The sequence below is a fragment of the Gadus chalcogrammus genome, chromosome 10, assembly GCF_026213295.1.
Source record: "Gadus chalcogrammus isolate NIFS_2021 chromosome 10, NIFS_Gcha_1.0, whole genome shotgun sequence".
NCBI lineage: Eukaryota > Metazoa > Chordata > Actinopteri > Gadiformes > Gadidae > Gadus > Gadus chalcogrammus.
Window position 1 is genome coordinate 17,065,526 of NC_079421.1, and position 18,852 is coordinate 17,084,377.

General features: G+C 45.5%; 1 protein-coding gene across 6 annotated transcripts in view; it reads right to left on the bottom strand.

The window, feature by feature from the left end:
* Positions 1-18,852, bottom strand: part of fgf13a (fibroblast growth factor 13a) — an 87,501-nt gene that overhangs the window by 19,300 nt on the left and 49,349 nt on the right. For 5 of the 6 annotated variants that reach the window (XM_056600799.1, XM_056600800.1, XM_056600801.1 and 2 more), the window contains one exon: positions 2,907-3,017. In XM_056600799.1, the coding sequence (XP_056456774.1) occupies positions 2,907-3,017 (111 nt within the window). Of the gene's footprint in view, positions 1-2,906; positions 3,018-6,913; positions 7,104-18,852 lie in introns of those variants that run through there. The other variant, XM_056600802.1, reaches the window with a different exon arrangement.

An 18,852-nucleotide genomic window follows, 5' to 3' on the forward strand; every position in this document is an offset into this window, starting at 1 on the left:
TCGCTATTTCTCCCTCTATTCTTTCCTCCTAATACCCCATGAGGATGGTGCCTGACTACAGGAAGCGGTACAACGTGAGCTCATCTCTCTTGAGGGGCCACAGGGCAAAGGGTCCCTCGGAGAGAGGAAGATGAGCTCACATTATTCCCCAACGCTCGCGGCGTCACTGGGCTCTTTTCAAGATAGAACCGGCTATTTACCTGACTTTGGGACAGGTGAAAAAGTTCCACTATATAAGCGCCCTAAGGGCTTATATATAGTCATAGCTGCCCCCTCCACTTCATTTCAGAGGGATTACCGGTTGGGTGCAGACAGGGATTTCTGAAGGGGGGAAACTCATTACTTCTTGTTTCCAAGAAACACCTGAGCTCTCTGAAGAGCTGCTACCCGCCATCCACCCCCCCCCCCCTCCACTTCTATGTACAGGCGTGCGTCTGAGTAGATCCGCTCCCAGCAACACCACCACCACCACCACCACCACAAGACACTAGCTAACCGGAAGAGCGCAGCGCTGCCATCACCATGGAGACAAGCGCACCCTGCACCTAACAACGCTATTTTTGGAGACTGCAAAGAGCCTCGTTCTGTCTCCTCTTCTTTCGACAGACCTCTTTAATTTCATCTTCTTTCATGAGAAAGAAGCTAAAAACGCACCCGAGAAGAGGTACTGCCGCACTGATCTCAGCATTTCAGCACAGGCCTACCAGAGACTGGCTTGCCTGCTTACTAAAGTATGTCATGAGGTCCTACCGGTGTGTTTGTTTGTGTCTGTGTCTGTGTGTGCGTGTGCGTGTGCGTGTGCGTGTGCGTGTGCGTGTGCGTGTGTGTGTGTGCGAATCATGTGGTACATTTTTTTTGGTATGAAAGGATGAGTGTTTATGTAGCATGCATTCAGTACATGCCATATATTGCCTTGATTTCATCCGTCTTTATCTAGATTGTCCCATATCATCAGAACCGATAAATTCCTACATGCCACATTGTAAGGTTTTCTTTGCCATCCAAACCAAGGCTCCCCCGTCTGTGTCATCCGTGTTGAATGAAGTCATCAAAAGCGACGAGGACTCTGTGGACTACACATCTACGGCACACTCAGCCATCCCAGAAGGGGGGTACCACGTCTCTTGAGAGCTTCCTTGGGGGGCTTGCTTCAAGTTGTCCATGAGTCTTGCAAAACAACGATAGACACTGGGATGAACTGCCTGTAAACCTTGCACCGTTGGACGGGGTGATAATAGATACTCCTTCAGCACCATCAGAGGTGTGGCTTGGGAGATGCTGCGGACACGCCCACACAATCCTAATAATAGCGCTGATAAGATGAACGAATGATGAATGACTTTCAACAAACCTTTCTAATATCTAGGGACGTTTATTCATACTCAAATGTTGGAATACGAACATTAAGGCACTATTACATCGAATAGGAATCTAGTATATTTACAGCGGCTTTAAAGATGCAATCTTAAACTTAAAGTCCTTCCATTTCCTCATACGAGTGAATTATTCCATCCCACCCTTCACGATGGTCCAAATCCGCGGTTGATCACTGTAACGTGATCGCTGCGTTTCCCCTGCGCATGGCTACTATAGGATGTGCGGTTTCGGGTCGGGCCGCAGATCTTGTGTCGACGGGGCGGGATCGTGTTTCCAGAAGTAGCTGTCCACACGTGCGGGCTGTGTGGTAGGGGCCGGGTCTTGAGAAGCAGCCCTGCTGTAAACACACTACACCGGCTTTGGCGTAAACAGCAACCTGGAAAAGGCGGATTAAGGTTGTAACTGCATTTTATATGCATCCACATCCTGGCCCGAGAGTCTCTTTTTGCGTGGGCCCGTTTGGGATGCGTCCGTTGTGTGAGGCCGTGGGCTCCGCCTCCTGCATTGATGTCCACTTTTAATCCGTCCATTGGAAAACAAAGACGGGGGATGTAGCGATTAGATGAGATGTAGCGATGTAATGAAATTATAGAGGGGGAGGCTGGGCGGGGGTCAAGTTTCAATGAGCAGATAAAAACAAAGTCCCTCTTACTATAGAGGGATTTTAAGGGGATCAAAGAAGCTGCTCAACAATGGCGTTCAGGCTGCTATAGATTTACTCTGCATGTGAGTGAGCTAAGGCTAAGGCGCTAAGGCGAACCCTAGGGACGCTCTGAAGAGAACCCTGAAGAGAACCCCACGGACGCACTAGAGAACCCCACGGACGCACTGGAGAACCGTACGGACACACGAGAGAAAACACTACAGACGCACTGAACCTACAGACGCTCTGAAGAGAACCCTGAAGAGAACCCTACTGACGCTCTGAAGAGAACCCTGAAGAGAACCCTACTGACGCTCTGAAGAGAACCTTACGATTCAAGAGAACCCTGAAGAGAACCCTACGAATTAAAGGGTCCCTACGGATGCACCAATCACAATTGAGATCTGAGGATTTAACGAAATAACGGACATTTCTGTTCTCTGGCTAATGGTTAGAAAACACACTACTATCTGCAACAAGCTACGTGATAACAGCTTCTTCTACACAAACATTGTGTTCACTGGGTGTTTAAGAGACCTGTGTATCTATTTGTGTAGTTTATTTCTTTCTTGCGAGGGTTACATACTGCAGATGTCCTGATATATAACTCAAACATATTGCCTATTCGTTCATTCGCAGTCGGGAGTCAAATTATCAGGAATAAATTCAGACGAAGTGAATCTGCATTCATTATCTCGAAACAAAACACAATCTATTTGTGTTACGCAGTTCGTTGAGAGTCAGTGGACCGACTGACCATCTATAAATAGATATTTGGTTTGTTTAACAAATGATGGGGTCCATGTCTGGACGCCACCGCCGGCGACGGCAGCCTCCGCGTGAGGCACAACGGAGATGGAGGGAGGGAGTGCGGAGAAAGACTCACTGTAGCCATTGTCTTCCTCTTTTGTCCCATCGATGGTTCCATCCGCCTGTAGCTGTAAGTGGAAGCCCTGGCGACTGTAGAGCTTCGTCACGATGCCCTTCAGTTGGGGTTCTGCAAAGCGCACACACACACACACACACACACACACACACACACACACACACACACACACACACACACACACACACACACACACACACACACACACACACACACACACACACACACACACACAGGAAAAACAGAGCAAAACAAGTGGTCAGTGATACATCTCTGGAGTCACGACCGTTAAGACATGAGTCACGTCTTACCAGGGACCAGAGCCCTTTCAGGTCATCGTTTGTTTCAGTGAATAAGCTTTATTTGCATGTCAACCCTGATCACATCAACAGCTTCTAAACTTGTTCCTGGAAAATAAATAAATGTAAACTCATTTTTACACGTAATGCTACAGAATAGGGATGTAACGGTAAGAAAATTTAACCTCAGGATTATTGTGACCAAATTATCCCGGTTTTCGGTACTATTGCGGTATTTTAAATACATAAAACATGCCCATACTTCAGACTTAGTCCTCTTAAAAGGTAGGGATGGGCAACAATCGTCGAATAGTCAAAGTCACGTTGAATATCGAATAATGATTGTGACTATCATTATCTATTACACGGCTCTTCTCATTGCTGTTGAATGTATGGGCCTTCACAACTTCTGGTGGTGAATAATTGTTTGATAATTCACCATTGCAAGCATATTCTAATGGCCGCTGTCAAGGAAAGTTGATTTTTTTTTCTATCGTATCACTCCGCAAGTAGTCGGGTAACTTATCAACCCCAGCGTCCTCGGTTGCTAAGCGACGACAACGTCTTTGGCGGACTATTTCTCTGCTGATCAACACTATGAATGCTGGTAATGGTAACAAATAAATTGTAAAAAGACACACCGTGTGAAGTTATTTTTTTGACGTGTCTAGTTCACCGTCATGCAGGCTGTGTTTAAATAAATAAATAGCCATCTGTTTTCGGCACATGTAGGCCTATCTGCCTAAGCCCACGTTGAAATAATTTTGATGTTGAATGTTTATGGCGCAGTTGTTGAAATTAACAGAATGATTTCATACAAATCATAAAAGCCTCTCCCTGTGTCATTGTGTGTGCGTGTATCCGAGGTGCGTGTGTGCGTGCGTGGGGGGTTCTTGATTGACCGATTTTTGAATATTATTCGAATACTTCTCAGCAAATATTGAATATAATTTTTGCCAGGAATGCACATCCTATTAGAAGGCCGATGGATGTCTTGAGCGCTGTCGTCTCCTCCTTCCACCATGATTTCAACTTCAAGAAACTTAAAAACATTATGTTGCAGACTACACAGTGACTTCAGGAGAAACTTCAGGAGACTTGGATGAGGTGCTGGGAAGGATTTAAGCACACGGTTTCCACACCGCGGGCACGGTGATCCACCGAGATAATAATTTTATTTGAAGTGAAAACGGTAATTGTTATTGACAACATTTTTATCAGGGTTTACTGTTACACTGTTACATCGTTACATCCCTACTACAGAATAAATGCTGCTACTTTTAATTAGGAGGCAGAGGCAGCAGTTCAAAAAAACACACATATTAGAGGAGAGAATGTGTTTTCATTCGTCAAGGAATCCACGCAACTCTGTGGGTGTCGCAAGGACAAACGCTGGCACGAAATGATCATTAAACAACAAGCGTATAGGAAAAAGTAATAAGCGTCTAATGAAACAAACACGCAGTTGAGGCTGCGTCAGCTTGTCGCAGAAGGAAAACAGCCCCCAAGACGTCTGGAACACACTTGCTGCTGGAGCGAGCGCCACTCCCTGGTCACGTGACACGTCACTGTCAGCGATGCCGAGCTGAGGGCTGCTGAATCCACACTCAGGTTACCTCGTGAACGCACAGCTCGCCTCGACGCTCGCCTGAACAGACATTTTCCTTTTGGGTCCTCCCCCCCCCCCCGAGATAGTATACATCCCATGCAGACGCCCGCAAACCTTTCAGAGATGTAACGTTTGCATTTTATTAAAAAGCATGTAACGATTTAAAAAAACTCACTGTGGTCGCACCGTTTAACGCTGAGACGTGCAAAAACGCTCACTGTGGATTTAAAAAATAGAAGAACAAAGGGAAGGATGGGTGGGGTCTTTTATAATGTGTGAGTGGATGGTGTGTGTGTGTGTGTGTGTGTGGAGACACGCAAGCATGTGCCTATAGTATGCACATGGACTTAGTGCACACACACGCAGAATATTTGATTAGATGGCACCTTCTCACCACCACACTCAACCACTTTTCCTGCTGGAGTGTGAAGTGTGGCGTTACACGTTGTGTTATGCAAGACACACACAGTCGTGCGCGTGCGCACACACACACCCACAGAAACACACATCCACAGGAACATGCACAAACTCACAAAACACACACTATCCCTCTCTCACCACAAACAGACACAGCAACACGGACTCTCTTTTTTTCACTCACATACACAAACACATTCACACACACACACACACACACACACACACACACACACACACACACACACACACACACACACACACACACACACACACACACACACACACACACACACACACACACACACACACACACACGGAGACACTCCTATTCCCTGGTGGCTTCCTCCATGGGGTTGGGACAGTAATGGGGGAGTTAGGATCTGTGTAGAAGCCAAAGGTTTGACGTAAAGGGGGAGAGAGGAGTGTGTGTACGAGCCTCAGGGTTTGGGAGGAAAAGGGGGGAGGCAGGAGTTTGTGTATAGGAGCCACAGGGTTGGGGAGGTAAAGGGGGAGTGAGGAGGAGAGTGTAGAGGAGTCACAGGGTGAATCAGCAGCATTCTATACATGGAGACCTTAGAAATAGCCCCAGATGTACCCCTGCCTCCCACAACAAAGCCGGGAAAACATGGCAACTGGATGGTAATAACTAAAGAGTAGACCCGTTCTCACAGTCCCGATCTTCACTGCCAGGGGACCTTTTTCAATTTTTAGTTACAATCAGCTAAGTTAATGAAGTATATGATAAATATATTTATTTTTTTAGCAATTCCCCGCTGCACGGTTACCATGGACTTTGATGTTCTGTTTACACATCACATTATTGATATTAATGAGAAAAACATTATGTCCAGTCTAGCTCCACTGGTTAAGGAACACATTACAAGTGCTACACTTTATGAGTATGATTACCACACAGTCCACCCATGCTAAGACTGAATGCACTCACAGTATTTGAAGATAGTAAGATGCTTTGAATAAAAGTGGGTTGTCCAAATAGCCAGGAGCTTCTCTCATCCTGTGCTGTGCAGACCCCAGAGAAAGATGCCTGACTGGTCCTAAGGCACTTACCCAGAAAATAAAAGCCACCCTACTCATTTATTCATGATTTATTTTCCGCTTGGAAGTAAAAGTAACTCCTGCTCTCAGGGACGAAATGGTGTCTTTTGAAATGCCACAATTTGAAACTGGTAAATCAAATTGAAGCTAAAATATATTTTGTGGTATTGTATGGCCAGTGAAACATGCCTCAGATAAACTTTGGCAGTGTCCACTGATCCACTTTTGTTCCTTGAAAGTTCCTGAGAAATGGGTTAAATGCTTCCATTTGTATGTTTTTTGCAAATCTTCTACGGTGCAATTCAATGAATGATATCACTCTATATCCCAATGCGCCCAGGCAATGATTATGATTTTCTAAAGGCTTGCCATCTGTGTTGTGATATATTATGTCATGGTCATTTGGAGCGAATAACGAGTAATATGCCTCATAACGATTATATTTCCGGTCTATGGGTCTACCTATATAATTTCCCTCTGTAGTATCTTATTTTTCTTTCAACACTTAAAAAAAAGGCAAGAATAATCAAACCTCTAGTGGTTTGATTCAATCAAAAAATTAGTTCATAGACTTAGTGAAAACATACACAATATGACATAACGTCGTCTACCGCAGAACAGACCTGGCCTCCGCCGCCTCCTCTTCTTGGAGCCAAAGAGTTTGACGCGGGAAAAGACGCTCAAGCGACTGGGCTTCTCAGAAACTCCCTTGGCCTTATTCGGACTGCTAACACAGCGGCAGGCATTGGTTTTCTCCCGCTCCCTCGCCTGCCTTTTCTGCCGGATGAGGGAGCTGGCAATTGCTGCAGCCATGGCCAGTTTGGCGGTGGTCTGGACACAAGTGCCAGACTAATGTTCAAATGAAAAGAAAAACTCGCCTGAATGACGAAACTCGTATTCGAGGAAAAACCCAAATGTCCAGTGGTTGAAAAAACACAACAAGAAATAATAAATAATAAACGGAACAGACGAAAGCAGTTAGCTCTACACGTCGGTATGTTGCTTTGAAGTCATGCATGCGCCTTCCATCGATTTCATGTTGGGTTGTTTTTGATAGATTTTCGCTACTAGGATTGTGGTTCTTCGTAGGGGGAGGGGGGAGAGAGAAGTAGGATATTCGCAATAAAAAATAAAAGGCACAAATGTTCCACTCAAGTGCTCCACGGAGTTGTCCCTCCGGCTCCCTTATGTTGGTAGCAACATTGCTGAGGAGCAAGTTTTCAGTTGTTATCCTCCGGAAACCTTTTTTTTAACGTGATCCTTTCTTGACGTGAACCCACGAAAAGTCAGACTTGCAGGTTATCGTAAACGTCGCAGTAAAAAGTCCATCCAAACACACCTGTTCGCCAACGTAAATACGCGATGCTTTCAGCCTGCTCTCAAGAAAGAAAGCCCTGCTCTACCCGCTGCTGAAAGGCTTTTAAAGGCAGGCGGCAGATCGGACGAGAGAATCACTGCGGAGAATGCCGCTCTTCTTTTTTTCTCCCGCTTTCTTTTTTTTTTTTCTACTGAAGCAAAGCCACGCGCGGTGTGAGGCGCGTCGCTTCAGAGGCGGGAGTCGCGCGCCGGCAGGAGGAAAGCGCAGATTCAGCTGCACCGCTTCCCACCCAGAACAAGTTGCAGCGCGAGGAGGGAGGTTGGAGGAGGGACGAGTTGTGTTGGAGGGAAGCCGACAGCACGAGAGATTGAAACCTATTTGCTGTGTTGTGTAGATGCCTGTTATCTGTGCTGTGAACTCAAACAAAGTTTGAAACATCCACCGTGAGCCACATCTCAGAATAAAGAATGTGAGGTAGTGAGAGAGGAGAGGGAGAGTGGGAGAGAGGATGGATGAAGGAAGATTGCGACCAAGAAACAAACGAAAGGGAAATTAAGAGTGTCGGTATAAAACGGTTAGGTCGATGTGGCCAAAGCTCTTGTTTTGTGAAACCAATATCTCTGTATTAAAAACATCAAAACATGTCTACTTATCAATATTTTTCTGAAGTTGTTATGGGTGGATTCCAAGATTTGTGCTATATGGGTTATGTTGCTTTGAACGCACACAAACCTAAACTCAGACCCCCAACCCTGTCTATGTTTATGACCTTGGTCTTTTTCATTTTCAAATGTTTTATGGTTTGTTTACCTTGGTGTGTGCCTGTTAGCCCACTGCACCTTTACACGGAGACTTTAATTTACTCAAGGTTTTTTAAAGTTATTAATATTCGTCTGGGGTGTCCATAAAGGAGACCAAGTTTGGTCCTACTTGGTCGTCGTGTCTTGACATATGTTAAACAAATAGCATGCCCATACATATAGCCTACTATAACATAAATACACAAACATATAAATATACATATGCTATAACTGCCCTGATGGTCCCGCGGAAACGGTTTGGTTTCTACACGCCAGCAGTACCTCCACTGAGGTAAGGTGCTGACGAATGGCACGTTGTGGCCGATGTAGAAAGCAGTCCCATCACACCCTTCTCTGGTCCTGCCTCCCGCTGCTCGGGCACAGCGCCCCTCTACTGCCATCTATAGGTCTGGGATGGAACTGCTTGTTCAGAACCATTTTTAATGATCTTTCAAATTACACGCGTTCGACAAATGATTCAAGCCTGGATATTCCCTGAATACAATTGTCATACGAATGGCTTTGAGTAGGGTTGAAATATCCTAACGCACAATAAAGTAGGTTTACTATTGGGTAATTCCTGTTCTCATAGGTCTACGTAAACAAAAAAGTGCATTTCCTTTCAATTAATTCATGTCATCATCTGAGAAATTGTTCTGAACCAGAAACACTTTAAAAGACACATTTCAGAACAGCGTCGCCTCAAAGTTATTGATCGCCTCAGCAGGAATCCTGCTGGGGCGATCGGGAATTCAGCACCATGGAGAGCTCAAAGACAACTCAAAGTCAAGATGAACGAAAGGCTCTGTCCCGCCATGAGTTGCCATGAAGAAATAAACTCTGCATGCACAGAGCTACAGTACCTACAATCAGACGAAAATATTGCGTTTTTTTCTTTTAAATACATAGATTACCTAATCAGTATAAACAATGTAACAATGTGATAGAGCAAATCGACTGCTGCCTACCTGATACGGACTTTCGGAGGGGGAAGCTCATGATCATTCCGAAGCAGAGCCCGATCTGGGTGCGCACACACTAGTCCCGGGACGTTGAAGTAAAAGCGAATAGTCGTGAGACGCGAGAAAGTTCAAAACATTTGTCAAAAAAAGAGAGAAGAAACGGTCCTGGGCGTAGTGGAGGAAGCTCCGAGGAGGGGCCACACAGGAAGATCATTAAAGGACATTAGCGATGTTCCATTATGACTTCTCAAACGCTCATTAAACATTCATCCAGTGGGCTGTGGATCCTAACCATATGCTATTGGGGAGGACACTGCTGCGTTCAGTGGGCAATACTGGAGAAAAGTGATGGACAAAAGTGGTGGAAATCGCATGGGCGGAGATTGTGCTTTGTGTCTTGTGGGACGGAGAAGACTTGGCGCTCATGTTACAGAAATCATGTAAAATGAGACGATAATGCATCGGGTAAACGGATTATGCAGTCCTTTCTATTTTCCACTGAAAAAATAAATATCGACTTACTGGAAGGACAACGTGCATTCATTCTGGCTTTTAGATAACAAGATTTTTCAGTCTAAACTTGTAGGATTTGTTATTTTACGAACCACACGTTTGCTCGCCTGGCTCTTGAGCAAACAAGCGTCTTTGTTTGTCCACACAGCAGATATTAATTATATTTCCATGTTTGGTCGGTGGTCTGCTAATGATAAACAGAGGAATAGTATACGTGTGCACGGTGTTTATGTAGGCCTAATGAACACCAAATCTTTTTTTTTTTTTATAATTACAATAATAAAAGCGCAAATGGTTCGCAAATCTCAGGGTTTGCGGAGGTAATGTTGATGAATTGATTGTTTACATGTTTGGCCGCTAGATGGCGGAAATGCACCGTGAAAGGCGGCAGGCAGTCTGAAGCACTGACGCATACAATGCTTACAAACGCATACTTTTTTTTTAAGAAGAAATCAACTAATAAATCAATACAAAAGCAACCAACGCATTAATTTATACATCCAGGATATATATTACTAACAAAATAGTGACGATTGATTGTACCGCAGGCCTTGACTCCGAGTAATCCATCCCTCTAACCTCACAGCAGGGCCAGTCTATATGTGCGGTTCTTATCTGGCGTTTGTACGGCCAAGGTCAGAAACATAACACAGAAACAGAAGATTTATTTGTTCGAGTGCTCAATATTCCTGTATATCGATCGTGCGTGGTATAGTATTACGGATGCGAGCCAGATGATTTAAATTATCCGATATCAACCAGCGCTTTTTTAAGCAAGCCTAACTCCATCACACAGATCTAATAGGCTCCAGATCAGACTGCATAATGGGATAAAGTGCTCCGGTCTATAGGTGCTCCGCTGCTCATGTCTGACCTTCAGTGATGTCAACGCTCTTTTATGAGAGTTCTATGGAATCACATGAATTTAATTGAGGCGACTGGAGAAGGTTTCTTTGTAAAACAAGATCTTTATATAACACTATAAGGATAAGGTACAGATCTGCAGGGGGTTTCATAACAGACTTTGATTGTTACGGTGGTGAGTAAAGATAGTTTCCCCTTGTAAGGGCTAATACGAAAAACCCTTGAACAAAAGGGTTTATAAGGTAAACCCTTATATGAACTTACTTTCAACAGCCTTATCATTTTTTTGTAAATAATGTAAATGATCCAAATCCATAAAAACATGTGGCACAAATCGAACCAGTGGATGATCTGCATCAACATCAACGCCAAAGTTCAATGTTCCTGAACTGTGTTCCGTCATGGAGGACAGATGGGTGAACAGCTCTGCAAACAGACTGATCCTACCCACTCATGCAGCCCTGTTCCTCCATACCGTCATAGAAAAGGTGTCCTTGGCTTTGCATACCAGCTATATAAAGCCTTGTGTGTGCAATGCTGAATGTAAATGTGTGACGTGTCACGTGTGCACACAGTGCAAGCAAAACGCCCCTAATGAACAAATGTCTCCATGGTAACACAGGTTGCTCAGCCCTCGATCGCCCATCACTCCAGGGCCCCAGACACAGAGATCGAACCCCCTGCTGGGCCTGCTGCCGGTTCATCACCATGGAGAGAGAACGAGAGAGAGAGAGAGAGAGAGAGAGAGAGAGAGAGAGAGAGAGAGAGAGAGAGAGAGAGAGAGAGAGAGAGAGAGAGAGAGAGAGAGAGAGAGAGAGAGAGAGAGAGAGACTGCTGTAGCCGTATTAACATACACTGCCAAAGTAAACACCATCTATTGCTACCATTTCCAAATGAACAGGTCATGCAGGCAGAAATAAAGAGAGGTTAGAAATAATTATTAATACTACCGGTATTCTAATAAAACATAATACTCAACATTATATACTTTAAAACTCTCCGTCAAACTGTGATTACAGTGCGCATAGCCATCTGTTCTAGTTTTATCACTTCACCAGTTCGGATAATAATCCTGCCGTTGAAAAGAGGAAAGAACCCTGCTGTTGTGGGCGTCTCTGGCCACTAGAAGGCAGCACCTCATGGGGAAAAAGAGGACAACGAGAATATGTGTACTGTCAAGGATGAACAGCACACTGACCTTTGCTTCATGAGATATGACCAAACAATTAACAGTGGCCCTTCTTCATAACCGCTTGCGGCCGTGCCGGTAACCCACTGCCATGGCTTTCATGCTTTTTCTAAATTTAAACTAAGTTTTTACCAGGGGAAAGCGATGACTCTACGACAAACTTGACCTTGCCAATCGGTAATTAATAGAGGGTCGAAACTGGAGATCAAAGATGTGTGAAGACGCCCATAGGCAAAGACATGATCAGTACACTGACGATGGCAACCGTCAAATAAAGAAGAGACAACACAAAAGCAAAAACACATGGAGGCATAACCTCCAAACCCAATCAGGACAACTACACCCAAACGGCCGAGAGTAGGGGGCGCTCCACCAATCCACCAGTTGACCATGTTGCCACTGTGTGCGCACCGTGTCCTTCTACCACCACATCATCATCATCATCATCATCATCACCTCCCGCGAATGATAAGGCCCCCCCGAGCTGCGCGCGGCGCACAACGGCACGTGTTGCCATGGCGACGGCACACACGTAGGAGGGCGTGTGTGCGTGCGTCGTGGAGCGAGAAACACAGAGAGAGGGAGAGGAAGAGAGAGAGAGAGAGAGAGAGAGAGAGAGAGAGAGAGAGAGAGAGAGAGAGAGAGACAGAGAGAGAGAGAGAAAGGGAGAGAGAGAGAGAGAGAGAGAGAGAGAGAGAGAGAGAGAGAGAGAGAGAGAGAGAGAGAGAGACAGAGAGAGAGAGAGAGAGAGACAGAGAGAGAGAGAGAGAGAGACAGAGAGAGAGAGACAGAGAGAGAGAGAGGGAGAGAGAGAGAGAGAGAGAGAGAGAGAGAGACAGAGAGACAGAGAGAGAGAGAGAGAGAGAGAGAGAGAGACAGAGAGACAGAGAGAGAGAGAGAGAGAGAGAGAGATGGAGCGATGGAGAGAAAAAGGGAGCGAGAGCAGTGGAGACAGGAAGAGGATGGGGGGTTGGGTGTGAGATACCTCCCACTGTCCCCACCCCCCCCCCCCCCACCAACCGCCGCCCTTCCCCCCTCCAGCCGTCCAAGGCTCCCCCGAGCTAAGAGGAGGCGGCGGGGGGGCATGGATTGCAGCACACATGAGACTGCTGCTCGTACCCGAGTGTGTCCTGCTGTCTGTCTGTCTGTCCGTCAGTCTGCCAGTCCATTTGTCTTGTCTGCCTGCCTGTCTGCCCTGCGTTGCGATGCACCTATAGCCATGCCGACTAAGGGGGATGGAATGCGCCGCAAATTGAAGGAAGAAACTGTGAGTCTAGGCTGGAAAGATAAGCTGGAAGGCAGGTCTCCATCCCCATGGCTCATCATTAGTTTAAAACCGTGAGCGGAGAGTCCTCTCTCTGACCCAGACACCATGGGCCCCTTCCCCAGTGGTTGTCGTTCACCTCAGCTGCTCGCGGACCTGTCGGTGTCTCCGGCCCCACTGGACTTCTGTGTGAACCTTGTGATCCTTCGGTCTAACGGTTGGACGATTTATCATTTCTAAGTATAAGTTGTTGAGGAAAGTTAGACAGTGAATGGAAAAAGTCCAGCGCTTTCGTTGTTTCATCTGTGTAGACTATGATTCAGTTTCAGACGGGGGAAATAGTGAAGTGTGACAGAGTGTAGTAATTATATTCCAACCTCTCACCTTTTGTAAAAACCAGATTTTGTATTCACACACTTCAAAGTCGGCTGTCTCGCTTTCTGCCAGTTTGTCTTTCTGTCTCGGAGATAAAGTAATTGCATGTCCATTAGTCATCCAGGAAGGATAAAGGTTGTGAATCATTCTCACTGAAGTGATTCCAGAAGCTGAGCATCTGCCATGACAGACATTTTATTTTTGGTTGTTTTTGTTGTTGTTGTTTTACAAAAAATGGCTGCTGAAGACAAAATACTCATCCAATGTTCCTCCTGCCAAGTCAATTTAACCGACGCCACATGTTCAGTAGTTTTGTTAATTCTTTCCTGCTTTTTTTTGTGCTTTCTTTCTAGACTTGAGCAAACATTGGAATGCTTGCTAATGAATGTCTTTGCGAGAGAAAATGTATTTGTATGTGGGGAGACATTTCCCTCTGCGTACAAATAAATAATGTGCGGGTGTGTCCGTCTGTGTGTGCCGGAAGGGAGGGGTGTGATTCAATATCAACAACAATCAATTAATCATAGCAACGGCAACTAAATATTTTTTTTTAGTTCAACACGGCCGTGAATGAAAAGGCCATGAGGTACAATAAACATACTTTAGAGTAAGACAACTTTGAACAAAAATATATTCTATTTAAGTTAACGCAAAGAAAGGACACCGAATGTGTGTGCGTGTGCGCATGCTTTGTGTGTGTGTGTGTGTGTGTGTGCGTGTGCGTGTGCGTGTGCGTGTGAGCGTGTGTGTGCGTGCGTTTCTGTTATGACTACCTGGCTTGTAACCATGTAACACAACCTCAATCAAAGGATCCAAGCGGAGTGTGAAATGGCTTGGCTCGCATGCTCTGAATGACTAATGCTGAGCCAAGGGAGCCGGCCCATCAGTATGACACATAGAGCCATGCAGGGCACACGCAGAACGATGCAGAACACCCCACGCTAAGCACACACACGCATAGAATCATCAAGGTACATGCAGCACCAGGTAGAATGCTAAACTGCTGTCGTCTTCATGCATGTATAATGAATCAGTGAAGGTTGCTTTGGATAAAATGATCTTCGAAATGAGGAAATAGTAAGAGAACACACACAGAAACACAGCACAGCCCTGGGCCCTAAACCTTGGATACAATTTGTTTATTAATAAAATTGCTTACATCCTCTTCATCGGTTGTTTCCCTTATCAGAGGGGAATAATTGGACCCTGTTTAATAACTGTTATGCAACAATGGTGAAATCACGTCACCGGAGTATGACTTTGCAGACGTCACTGACAGAAGTGACGCACGTATGCGCGTATGTGCGTGTGTGCGTGTGTGTGTGTGTGTGTGTGCGTGTGTGTGCATCATCATGGTCAGCGTCGTGATATCCCCCGGGGATTGTGGGTACTGAAGGGGAACACAGTAAGGTGGGAGGCATTGTGGCTGACATTGTGAGTGACAGCTGCGCAGGAGGTCACATGTAAAGCTAGGCTAACCTAACATTTATAAACGTAACAACCCACGTTCTGAAGGGTTATGTGTCAACATGTTCCCCCAACAGCACACAACATTATGACAAGAATCGGTCTGGGTGATCAAGCGACGTCACTTTCTGTCCTGGCTTCACTTGAACTAACTAAGATTTGGCAAAATGACTTTGTTGTACCGATTCTGTCGAAGAGTATTTAGCATGAGTGTGCTCTCTCCACAAATATAAACAGTAGTGTAATGGCACTTTCGCCTTTTGGAATCAACATGCATTAGTATAGTTAGTACAAAGTTTGTGGACACAATAAGAGTGAAAAGAGCTTTACCAAGCGTCTTATCATTAAGACCATAGAGCTTTATTGCTGTTGTTTACACTTGATTTTTGCACACACAACATTGCTCTTAAGCATAATTGGCACAACAAAGGGATTTGGATTCATATATATATCATATAAAATAGTAATTATGTATATTGGTAAGGGAGGTTTAGTGAAGCCAGGAAAGACGGTAATGATGGTTTGATAATGTGTGTTCTCACTGAGGAAAACAATCAGGTAAAGTCATCGAGTAAGCAGGGATGAGTTTATATAATACACCGAACCCTATAGAATGAGGATGATATGCAATAGACCAGAAACACTGACATGTTCAACAGGCCCCACTGCTCCTTTCAGTGATCGCATAGCACCCTGCACATATATGGGAGTATACTTCGTTGAGTTTTATACAAACAAGGGAGAAAGCTATAGTCAACCGCACACAAACACAAACACACACACATACATACATACATACATACCCAAGACACACACGCACACACCCACACACAAAAACTGATTCACACACACACAAAATGACACACAAATACATACACACAAACTGACAGAAACACATACACACAGACACACACACAAGCACTTACACACAGACAGACACACACAAAAACACACGCTGCCAAATTGAGTGAGTATCTAAACGATTGTTATCGGACAGCATCCACCGGTTGTCGTCGCCAGGACAGGAGGCAGATGAAGGATAAATTGTTTGAGGATTAGGGTACCTATCCTCCTTTCTTTTCTTGGCTAGAAAGGATGGTCGCACTGCCGAACACGCAAGTCATGGAGGATGACTCAATAAGAGGTAGCGTGGCAATATGAATCGCATTACATGTCAAAACCCTCCCATCTGCATCCTGTCCTCCTTTCTAGTCACTGCAAACACACACAGTACACACCCTCCAACCCTAACTACCACTAATCCACCCTTCCTCATAACGTCACCGCGAGTGGCGCCATGTGGCATCTATTGACAACTAGAAGCGAACGGAAGCCAAGATCTTGCTGGAAGAGGAACATAAATGTGTGTTTTTTAATTAAGAGCTTTTTTTGGCTAATTTTACCAGCAGCAGCCATCAGAAATAGACGCGCAGTGAAGTGATGCCAGTCTGAGCACTGCGCTCAAAGAGGCCTGAATCAAAAGGGAGAGGGAAGCGGGGTTCGAGGTACAGACGCCGTACCAGACGCCACCTGCTTCATGCTGAATGTCTGGTGACATTAAATGAACGCCCCAACGTGCTGACGCGGGGAACATTAGGTCACAGCTAGGACTCTGTTTGTTCGACACTGCCAGTTCCAATCCTCAAGCGGTCGAATGCACTTTTCTTTGTTTTTCCACTCAGTCGACCAAATGGAGAAGACAATTCTATTCTTGGACAATATCATCTTTTATTGTCGATTATGATCCGTTATTAGAATTCAAAAGAAGAATAGACAGCTAGCTCCACATCCACACAAGCCTTGTACGACACGTCTTCTGTGTGTAGCAGCCCCACCATCAACCCTATTCTCCCTCCACCCCCTCCAACACCCCCCTCCTCCCCTGGCCTCCTCCTGCCCGGGCTCAGGGACATGGTAGGCCCTGATGTTAACCACTATCCAGAGACCAGGCGCTCAAAATAACTCGCCCCGTGAGGCTGTCTGGAATGAGTGACTTCACAGGAACGCCAATGCGAATCAATGAAGTAATTACATCCGCGTGATTATGTTGATTGCTGATTGACATGGGAAATCGTTTTTGGCTGTTTGTGTTAAACCCCGCCCCCTTAAGGGCGGAGCCATATTCCAAAAGCTTCAAACCTCCCTGACAGGAGTAGCCGTGAGTTGGCAGTGGACGGAAGTGAGTCGTTATTAGGTCATGTGAGCTAAACTCGGAGCACACACACACACACACACACACACACACACACACACACACACACACACACACACACACACACACACACACACACACACACACACACACACACACACACACACACACACACACACACACACACACACAGGCACACACAGACACAGACACTCACGCGCACAGACTGGCACTCAGTGTCGCGGCGTCGACTAGCTGCCTAGTAAAATCAATGGTAACACGATGACGATGGATGTCTTAGCATAGTCGTCGGCGCTGGCGGCAGGCACAGGTTGGAGGAGGAGGTGGAGGAGGAGGAGGTGGATTGAAGAGGGGTGGTGTATGAGGAGGGGGAGGGGGAGGAGGTGGAGGAGGGGGAGGAGGAGGAGGAGGAGGAGCAGGGTGAGGCCCACCAGGAGGAGACCACGGTAAGAAACATTAGAGTAGCATCCTAACGTAAGACGAAACAAGGTGTAGCTCTGCCCCTTCGGTCTAGGCTTCAAGGCCCAGGCACTGTGCCGGCTCCCCTCTGAGGTTCTGAGGGGCCGCAGTAGACCTGCTGGATCCGAATATTTGATCGAAGAGGGAATATTATAAAACCATTACACATAGTGTGAGGAATCTGAAGTGTATACTTAAAGCAAAAGTAAAATATTAATGCCTTTTTTATATTTTCGAAGCTTAGTCTAGATGCTGGTTCGGCCTTCTAGCACCGCAAAATGTATCATCCCTGCACACACCTGCTCAAGCTTCACCGGAAAATGTTCTGTGTGCATGTGACTAAGTGAATGAATGAGTGAGCGAGGGTAACAGTTTTTGTTTGCAGTATGTTGCATGTTGTCTCTTTCTATTACTTTTGACTTCATCTTGGATTAGAGAAGGTTTTGACTATGTTTCATAAATAATTTTAAATTATATTTCAGTGGAATTGCTTTCGACCATTGAAAAAAGGGAAATCATAATATATAAAGAACAAGGATAATAGTTATCATGCCCGAGAAAATTGAACCGTTTGAACAGGTTCTAACGAAGATCAGTAGTTTCTCACTAAAAAATGAGCTCTCAAAATGACGACATGTGTGACATGAACACATAATAAGGAGATTATGAATCAAATAATAATAAAGATCCGCAATGTTAACCATAGGTCCAGGGTGTCTCTCTGTCACCTACAAGCTCAGGTGTACTGCAACCCATCTAAGGTTCATCCAAAGACACAGAAAAAAAGACACGAACAGGGACAGATGTACCGATGGTTTGACCGCCAGAAAGTGAAGTGTGTCAACTACGCGGCGCCGTTACTTGTGTAGGGTCAGCAGCACTGGCTCAAAGTCTGCCTGGTAACCATGACATCATACACAACATGGTACAGTCCTCACACGAGCCCACGGAATGGAGGCGGGACCAGCGTCTGGGGGTTACGCTGTGTCCTCCTGAGTCACTGCTTGTCTCAGTGGTGCAGCGCACAGCAGATGCACACAGAACACCACGAAATATGGCAGAGAATCCTGTTTATTCGTGGGTAAATCAAGCAAGTTTGATTCTCCATTCAGATCTTTTCTGAGTTCACTGTTTAAAGATTTGAAAGACAAAATTAATTTGGTTTCCGTGTGTCGTCG